The sequence below is a fragment of the Papio anubis genome, chromosome 15 (assembly GCF_008728515.1).
Source record: "Papio anubis isolate 15944 chromosome 15, Panubis1.0, whole genome shotgun sequence".
NCBI lineage: Eukaryota > Metazoa > Chordata > Mammalia > Primates > Cercopithecidae > Papio > Papio anubis.
The window spans coordinates 55,425,657-55,435,593 of NC_044990.1; the positions used below are offsets into that span (position 1 = coordinate 55,425,657).

At 39.2% G+C, this 9,937-nt stretch overlaps 1 protein-coding gene across 6 annotated transcripts in view; it reads left to right on the plus strand.

Annotated features, from left to right (window-relative positions):
• CLN5 (CLN5 intracellular trafficking protein) overlaps positions 1-9,937 on the plus strand; it is a 101,830-nt gene that overhangs the window by 2,213 nt on the left and 89,680 nt on the right. For 5 of the 6 annotated variants that reach the window (XR_004178753.1, XR_004178751.1, XR_004178752.1 and 2 more), the window contains exons 2-3: positions 1,008-1,173; positions 1,833-2,058. Coding sequence is in view for 3 of the 6 variants with exons in the window: in XM_031655915.1 (XP_031511775.1) it covers positions 1,008-1,173; positions 1,833-2,058 (392 nt within the window). In the remaining 3 variants the exon portion in view is untranslated. Of the gene's footprint in view, positions 1-1,007; positions 1,174-1,832; positions 2,059-6,317; positions 8,384-9,937 lie in introns of those variants that run through there. The other variant, XM_009192032.3, reaches the window with a different exon arrangement.

Consider the following 9,937-nt stretch of genomic DNA (forward strand, 5'->3'; position numbering starts at 1 on the left):
TGATCTCTTATGTTTAATTTGGCCTCTCTCCCTACCCTCTTTTAATTCATGAAATAAGGTTTACTTTATAGCAAATTCAGTCCTATCAGATCTGCTACTTAACATCCTTTAAGCTTAGGCCCCCCCCAGTTGTAAGGCAGGGAATTCCATGCACATTCTCCTAGTGACGGAATGACAGCCCCTGCCAGTCTCTTCTGTCTCCACTCGTGCATTGAAGCCTGAATCCTACTCTTCCGTACCTACCGGAGACCAAATGTGCCAGGCTTGTCTTATAATACTTAACATTTCCTCTGCCTTTCTGTCTTAACCTTCTAGCCAAGTACGTTAAAAACGTAGGCCTGGCCTTCATCTCTTTCTTTGCCCTCCCCACCCCATTCATCCCATACCTGGTTAACAATGATTTGTCCTTCCTTTGTGCTGGTAGAACTCATTTCTTTAGTCTAGCACATCCCACACTCATTACTTGTTGAATGTCTTTGCAGCTCCCACCCACAGAGAAAAGCAACAGTGTTTTAATTTGTTTCCCTCCTTCTTCCTATAGTTCCCTATATACCTAGTAGAACCTCAATACATATTGGTTGAATGTTAATTCGTAAGTAAATATAAAATATATACTATTACTCAATCATCTGAATAATCTTAATGTATGGATTGTTTGTAAAACTGAACACGTTGGAAAAATGTTCATTTAATCTGTAAACATTTGCAAATGTCTACTATGACCTGGAGCTATAAAAATTTTAAGGCAGGATTCCTGTCTTCAAAATTTTCACAGTGGGATCAGGGAACAGGGAATCCTGGATTTATCAGAGTGCTTTGAGTTTATCATTTGCTATTAAAAACATTATTGGAAGTTTGTTCACAAGATAACAAAATGTATGTTTATATTTATTAACTATGGTCTGACTTTTGAATGGTCCCCTAAAAATGTTACTGGATTCTAAAAGATGGGAGAAGAATCAAATTCCTGTTGGAATCTAAGTAGATGGTTTCTTTTTCTTTATTAGACGCTTTGACTCCCGTCCAAAACCTGATCCTTATTGTCAAGCTAAATATACTTTCTGTCCAACTGGCTCACCTATCCCAGTTATGGAGGGTGATGATGACATTGAAGTCTTTCGATTACAAGCCCCAGTATGGGAATTTAAATATGGAGACCTCCTGGGACACTTGGTAAGGATGCATCTTGGTCTTACAACTTTGGTTAATTCAATGATTTGGTTATTAAGTTGATTTTTAGGGAGTAATCACTACTTAGATGGCTGACTTTAGATCATGTTGGTGTTTCTCTTAGTACATTTAAAATGAGTAGTCAAAAATAGTTACTATTAGATTTTATAATCTTGACAACAAATGTAATCACCATTATCCGTTGTAATATTATGAATCTGAATCCAGCTCCTGTATCCAGCTCCTGGAAGATGAGAAGAGGCCCAGAAGGGGCAGGGTAGGCAGAAAGCACCTCTTGATTTCCAGACCCTGTTGTAGTCACTTTTCCAGGTTAACCCATCACCACGCGAGGTCTGTAGAGCTCCTTCCGGAGACCGGCAGGGGGCTCCGCACACTTATTCTAAGCTCTGAGGAAATTACGAGCTTGTCCACATAATATGCATGCCTCCTATTTGAAATGAGCTGTAGGGACCAAAGCCAGGGTGGAGGAGGGCCTGGAGATTGGGGCCACAGAGTGGATATGACAATAGCAGCATGGAAGAACAGCTGAACAGCTGTTCTACTTGATATGCATTTGTGATGTGCCACATTTTCTCCTATCAGGCTACCTGGACCCATGGTTATGTCTCAGTTGCTTTTATACGTGTATTGTGTTTACACAGAAAATTATGCATGATGCCATTGGATTCAGGAGTACATTAACTGGCAAGAACTACACAATGGAATGGTATGAACTCTTCCAACTTGGCAACTGTACATTTCCCCATCTCCGACCTGAAATGGATGCCCCTTTCTGGTGTAATCAAGGCGCTGCCTGCTTTTTTGAGGGAATTGATGATGTTCACTGGAAGGAAAATGGGACATTAGTTAAAGTAGCGACTATATCAGGTAAGTTTTGAAAACATAGCAATATTTGATAATTACATCAAAATCCAAATGAAAGAAATTGTAATACTTGTATGGAAACATTTCAGTAATGTTTTACTTAGAGGTCATTTGTAAAATGTACTTCTGGAACCACTAAACTTTGGGAATTTTTTTCATCTCTTGTATTTTTTATTTATTTTATTTCAATAGGTTTGTGGGGAACAGGTTATGTTTGCTTACATGAATGAGTTCTTCAATGGTGATTTCTGAGATTTTGGCACACCCATCACCTGAGTAGTGTACACTGTACCCAATGTGTAGTCTTTTATCCCTCACCCCTCTCCACCCTTTCCCCCAAATTCCCAAAGTTCATCATTCTTATGCCTTTGCATCCTCGTAGCTTAGTTCCCACTTATGAGTAAGAACATACAATGTTTGGTTTTCCATTCCTGAAGAGTTACTTCACTTGGATGGAATTGGAGACCATTATTCCAAGTTGCTGCAAATGCCATTATTTAATTCCTTTTTATGGCTGAGTCGTATTCCTTGGTATATATACACCACATTTTCTTTATCCACTCATTGATTGATGGGTGTTTGGGCTGGTCCCATATTTTTGCAATTGCAAATTGTGCTGTGCTTCTATAAACATGCATGGGCAAGTATCTTTTTCGTATAATGAGTTCTTTTCCTCATTGGGTAGATACCCAGTAGTGGGATTGCTGGATCAAATGGCAGTTCTACTTTTAGTTCTTCAAGGAATTTCCACACTGTTTTCCATAGTTGTTGTACTAATTTACATTTCTACCAGCAGTGTAGAAGTGTTCCCTTTCCACTACATCCCGCCAATATCTATTTTTTTTTATGTTTTGATTACAGCTATTCTTGCAGGAGTGAGGTGGTATCACATTGTGGTTTTGATTTGCATTTCCCTGATCATTGCATTACATTTTCCTGAGCATTTTTTCATGTTTGTCGGCCATTTATGTATCTTATTTTGAGAATTGTCTATTTGTGTCCTTAGCAACCCTCCACCCTTTTGTTTTTTTTGTTTTTTTTTTTTGTTTTTTTTTTAAGGTGTTTTGTTCTTGTCGCTCACGCTGGAATGCAATGGCATGATCTCGGCTCACTGCAAGCTCCACCTCCTGGGTTCAAGCGATTCTCCTGCCTCAGCCTCCCAAGTAGCTGGGATTACAGGTGCCCGCCACCATGCCAAGCTAATTTTTGTATTTTTAGTAGAGATTGGTTTTTGCCATGTTGGCCAGGCTGGTCTCAAACTCCTGACCTCAAGTCATCCGCCCACCTCGGCCTCCCAAAGAGCTGGGTTTAAAGGAGTGAAGCACCACTCCCCAGCCATTAACCCACTTTTTGATGGGATTGTTTTTTCTTGCTGATTTGAGTTCCTTGTAGATTCTGGATATTAGTCCTTTGTCAGATGTGTAGATTGCAAAGATTTTCTCCCACTCTGTGGGTTGTCTGTTTTTTTCTCCCACTCTGTGGGTTGTCTGTTTACTCTGCTGATTGTTCCTTTTGCTGTGCAGAAGCTTTTTAGTTGAATTAAGTCTCATCTATTTATCTTTGTTTATGTTGCATTTGCTTTTGGTGGAACCGCTAAACTCTGACCCAAACTATTACTCATGCAGAACTTCACCTGTAGGTGATGAGTAGTGTATCTCTGATCTTTGCATTTCTCCCTAAAAATGCTCTTTTCCTATCATAAAAATGAATAAAATGATAAAACATTTTGTACAATTAAATTGGACTTTCTAAACGAAATAGTAAGAGAAATCCATAAAATGCCTGATTAAAGGATATGTTAACTATATCTGAAAAAATTTTAGTGATATTTTTATGATGAAAAATAATAGCTACTACTCATATAGACTGGTTCTGGCACTGTTCTGAGTACTGTACATATATCACATCATTCATCATCACAACTTCTGCAGGTAGTTACTATTATTTTGCCCATTTTACAGATGGAGAAACTGAGGCATAGAGTGGTTACACAGCTTAGTAAGTGGGACTCTAGCCCTGGCAGTTACGCCCCATTGCCCATTCTCCTAACTACTTTGATACATTGCCTCCCAAAATGTGTATGATCTTATATTTGAGGCCCTCTTGAGCAGTTTAAATATTTTATCTTTGAGATTTTTTTCTTCTTTTGGATGTATTGGAAAGTTGCTGAAAGTTAGAATTTTGTTGCACATGCTGCATTGTTGGTTAGTAATGAAAAGAGTTCAGCAACTCTTCCATTGGTAACTCCTTATGTGACTTGGGTCACATTTTTTTGTTTGTTTGTTTTGTTTTATTATACTTTAAGTTCTAGGGTACATGTGCACAACGTGCAGGTTTGTTACATATGTATACTTGTGCCATGTTGGTGTGCTGCACCCATCAACTTGTCAGCACCCATCAACTCATCATTTATATCAGGTATAACTCCCAATGCCATCCCTCCCCTCCCCCCTCCCGATAATAGGCCCCGGTGTGTGATGTTCCCCTTCCAGAGTCCAAGTGATCTCATTGTTCAGTTCCCACCTATGAGTGAGAACATACGGTGTTTGGTTTTCTGTTCTTGCGATAGTTTGCTGAGAATGATGGTTTCCAGCTGCATCCATGTCCCTACAAAAAATACAAACTCATCCTTTTATATGGCTGCATAGTATTCCATGGTATATATGTGCCACATTTTCTTAATCCAGTCTGTCACTGATGGACATTTGGGTTGATTCCAAGTCTTTGCTATTGTGAATAGTGCTGCAATAAACATACATGTGCATGTGTCTTTATAGCAGCATGATTTATAATCCTTTGGGTATATACCCAGTAATGGGATGGCTGGGTCATATGGTATTTCTAGTTCTAGATCCTTGAGGAATCACCATACTGTTTTCCACAATGGTTGGACCAGTTTACAATCCCACCAACAGTGTAAAAGTGTTCCTATTTCTCCACATCCTCTCCAGCACTTGTTGGTTCCTGACTTTTTAATGATTGCCATTCTAACTGGTGTGAGATGGTATCTCATTGTGGTTTCGATTTGCATTTCTCTGATGGCCAGTGATGGTGAGCATTTTTTCATATGTCTGTTGACTGTATGAATGTCTTCTTTTGAGAAATGTGTGTTCATATCTTTTGCCCACTTTTTGATGGGGTTTTTTTGTTGTTGTTGTAAATTTGTTTGAGTTCTTTGTAGGTTCTGGATATTAGCCCTTTGTCAGATGAGTAGATTGCAAAAATTTTCTCCCATTCTGTAGGTTGCCTATTCACTCTGATGGTAGTTTCTTTTGCTGTGCAGAAGCTCTTTGGTTTAATTAGATCCCATTTGTCAATTTTGGCTTTTGTTGCCGTTGCTTTTGGTGTTTTAGACATGAAATCCTTGCCCATGCCTATGTCCTGAATGGTATTACCTAGGTTTTCTTGTAGGGTTTTTATGGTTTTAGGTCTAACATTTAAGTCTCTAATCCATCTTGAATTAATTCTTGTATAAGGTGTAACGAGGGGATCCAGTTTCAGCTTTCTACTTATGGCTAGCCAGTTTTCCCAGCACCATTTATTAAATAGGGAATCCTTATCCCCATTTCTTGTTTTTGTCAGGTTTGTCAAAGGTCAGATGGTTATAGATGTGTGGTATTATTTCTGAGGGCTCTGTTCTGTTCCATTGGTCTATATCTCTGTTTGGGTACCAGTACCATGCTGTTTTGGTTACTGTAGCCTTGTAGTATAGTTTGAAGTCAGGTAGTGTGATGCCTCCAGCTTTGTTCTTTTGGCTTAGGACTGTCTTGGCAATGCGGACTCTTTTTTGGTTTCATAGGTGTGGAAATCCAAAACCATTGTTTACTCACATGCATCCATAGTCTTAATCAAGTTAGAACATTTTACTTAAAATTAATATGATTAGGCCAGGCATGGTAGCTCACACCTATAATCCCAGTGCTTTAGAAGACTGAAGCAGGAGGATCACTTGAGGCTGAGAGTTTGAGACCAGCCTGGGCAGTACAGCAAGACCCTGTGTTGCCCAGGCTGTTCTCAAATAAAAAAAAAAAAAGTAAAAAATTAGTTGGCTTTGGTGGCCCGCACCTGTAGTCCCAGCTAGTCAGGAGGCTGAGGTGGGAGGATCACTTAAGCCTGGGAGGTCAAGGCTGCAGTGAGCTGTGATTGTACCACCGTACTCTAGCTTTGGCAACAGAGGAGACCTGACTCAAAAAAAAAAAAAAAAAAAATTAACATGATTAGCTTCGTTCACTAGGTGACTTTGTTTTGTTTTTTTGAACTAGGAAACATGTTCAATCAAATGGCAAAGTGGGTGAAACAGGACAATGAAACAGGAATTTATTACGAGACATGGAATGTAAAAGCCAGCCCAGAAAAAGGGGCAGAGACATGGTTTGATTCCTACGACTGTTCCCAGTTTGTGTTAAGGACCTTTAGCAAGTTGGCTGAATTTGGAGCAGAGTTCAAGAACATAGAAACGAACTATACAAGAATATTTCTTTACAGTGGAGAACCTACTTATCTAGGAAATGAAACGTCTGTTTTTGGGCCAACAGGAAACAAGACTCTTGGTTTAGCCATAAAAAGATTTTATTACCCCTTCAAACCACATTTGTCAACTAAAGAATTTCTGTTGAATCTCTTGCAAATTTTTGATGCAGTGATTGTGCACAGAGAGTTCTATTTGTTTTATAATTTTGAATATTGGTTTTTACCTATGAAATTCCCTTTTATCAAAATAACATATGAAGAAATCCCTTTACCTAACAAAAACAAAACACTCTCTGGTTTATAAAACACCTTAATTCTACTGCTCTTTTTTCGCCAATCACCAGCATCTGTTTTTCAGGGGCTGATTTTACTTTTGTGAATTTCTTAGCTTTTCTTCCTTGGTGCAGGAAGTTAAAATGCACATCAGCAGAACTGCTGCATATTAACATCTCAGGACTTTTCTCTTGGAAAGAAACTGAAATTCATACTATATTGGCCAAAGTGAGCAAGTTAAGTGATCTTGGTTTCAATTTCCGAGCCTTTGTTAATACAGAGAATTATGGTTCATATCAGTTATGTAGGACCTTTGGACCCAAGGTCCCACAGATAGATATGATGTGCCGAGATTTTTAAAATACCTTCAAAAATAAAAAAAATACCTTCAGTGACATTTTCATGATGGGAGCTCTTTTTTCTGGTATGGCAGTTATACTTTTTCACTCAAGTGCTTTAGTTTAGACTGACTTTACAACTTTTATAACTTCTGGAACCAAGTTTAGTATAGTCTGATTACAGTCCATTCACATAACTTTAGAGATTCGTTTAGAAACTGTAACTGGAGTGGTTGTGCTTCTAGATGTGGCAAATCCAGTGTTAACACACATTTCTGGCTGGCATTTTGGAACTAGCTAGTAACTGGCTTGTGTTATTTAAGCAACCTAACATCACTAAATCCTAGGATTTAGGATTGCTGTAAAGATGGAAGTTGTATATGTTTGGCAGGTCACAGTGAATGGCAGTGATAATATCAAAGAACAAATTGTCATCCTTGATCTTGCCTCATGTAGTTTATGTGCCAGACCTTCCCGGGTTTTGTAGTCACCTAGACTTTAAGCTGATGGCATAGTGCTTCCGCAGTTCTTCCAGCCGGGGTGTGCAGGTATATGGCTGCAGACATGTTTGCGTAAACAGGCAGCGTCTGACTTCTTCACTGTTTCCTGTAGTTCTCCCTCTTCCCACAAAGCTGTCAGCGCAGTGGAAGAGGTTGCACATCTCCGAGAGAGGACAGGTTTCGGTCCGAGTTCAGCTGTGCTTTCATTAGAGCCAGACAAGCTTTCAAGGTCCTTTAAGTATTTGATGATCAACTGAACACGTTTCTATTCAAGGATAAAACACCAGTCAGTAAGAAGATGGAGTGGATGTCCGAGAAAACAATTCACATTTAATATGTAAATGTACCAATTATGTGATTCAGTTTCAGCTGATATTCAAGTGCTTCCTGAGAGGTTAGTACATTATTACTGAGCATTCATAGAAAGCTTAATCATAGATGTAATTAGCCTGATCCAAATGAGTAAATTGGACCTTAGAAAGGCTAAGTGATCTTTCTCTGGCTACCCAGCTAGTAGTAATGAAGTCAGGTCTTGAACCCAGGTTCTGCTGACTGAATTGGATGCACTATAGTACAGGCTTTTTAGCACCAAAGTGTGGTCCTCAGACCAGTGCCTGCCAACCAGATGTTACTAGTCTGTGAGGAAATAAGTACAGATACTGACAGGAAGCTTTTATAAACTTTTAAAGCAATTTGTTGGAGTGTTTTTGTTTCTGTTGGGTCTAATTAAAAAAATTGGAGCTTGTATTTTATGTGTCTTTGGTCTTATTTTGTCTAGGAATTCATTTTTACTGTTTTTTTTTTTTAACTGTAGTTCCACAACAGTCTGAAAATAACCCAGTCACCAGGTATCTTCCTCAAATACAGAGGGAGAACTTTCTTTCACACCTCCTATTTAGCCTGTCTACTCCTGATAATAATGCCTAAACATTCCAAATTAATACTGCCTCTTTAATCTGCTAATTGTCTTTACAATGTCACAAGAAAACTTGGATCTGTGCATTATCACCATCTAGTGGCTAAACTCAGGCAACACCAACGTCTGCCAAACTCTTAGGAAAATTGCTCTGGAAAAACAGTTCAGGATTTTGGATTTCCAGAACTGCCTTGAAGAGACAAAGATTCTTGTACCAAGTTTTGGTCAACTGCAAATCAAAGAACTTGGTTATGTAGGAAAAACAAATGAGGACATCTGTACCTGGAATTTTTAAACATTCTAATAGTTATGTGAAAAAAGCATTCAAGATTTTTGGGTAGGCGCAGTGGCTTATGCCTGGAATCCCATCATTTTGGGAAACTGAAGTGGGAGGATCGCTGAAGGTCGGGAGTTCAAGACCAGCCTGGCCAATGTGGTGAAACCCCGTTTCTCCTAAAATTACCAAAAAAAATAATAATAATAATAAAAGCTGGGCGTGGTGGCCCGTGCCTGTAATCCCAGCTACACGTGAGGCTAAGGCAGAAGAATCACTTGAACCCAGGAGGCAGAGGTTGCAGTGAGCTGAGATGGCACCACTGCACTCCACCCTGGGCAACAGAGCGAGACTCCGTCTCAAAAAAAACCATGATTTTTCATTGTTCCTAAGAATCTTAATTAAATGAAGACAGAAAGCACCATAGATTCAGGTAACTACAGCACAGACAGCATTAACATTTACAAAAGTATTTCTTAAGAATTAAACCTGTCAACTCTACTTACAAGATGTAGAGCTTTCAGATAAAGATGATTCAAGAACATGCTTTCAAAATAGTAGTTGAGAAACCAAAACATAGCCACGCAGAAATCTGCCAATTAAGTTTTGCTGCCCTTTGAACAATATGATGTAATGTGATTTACTTTAATTATAACTTAAGTACAACTTAAATGCAGTTTCTATTTTGCTGTTGTAGGCTGGGCACGGTGGCTCACGCCTGTAATCCTAACACTTTGGGAGGCCAAGGTGGACAGATCACTTGAGGTCAGGAATTTGAGACCAGCCTGGCCAACATGGTGAAACCTCGTCTCTACTAAAAATACAAATATTAGCTGGTCGTGATGGCGCATGCCTGTGGTCCCATCTACTTGGGAGGCTAAGGCAGGAGAATCACTTGAATCCAGGAGGTGGAGGTTGCAACGAGCCGGGATCGTACCACTGCACTCCAGCCTGGCAAAAGAGTGAGACTGTCTCAAAAAAATGTTGTAGATGTTAAAATTTATGTATTTTTTTGTCTGACTGGGGCTTTACAGTGAGTATATCCTCTCACTAATCTGGCTCAAAATTAGGTAAGTATACCCACAAAGTGTCATCTAATATATTGTTGCAG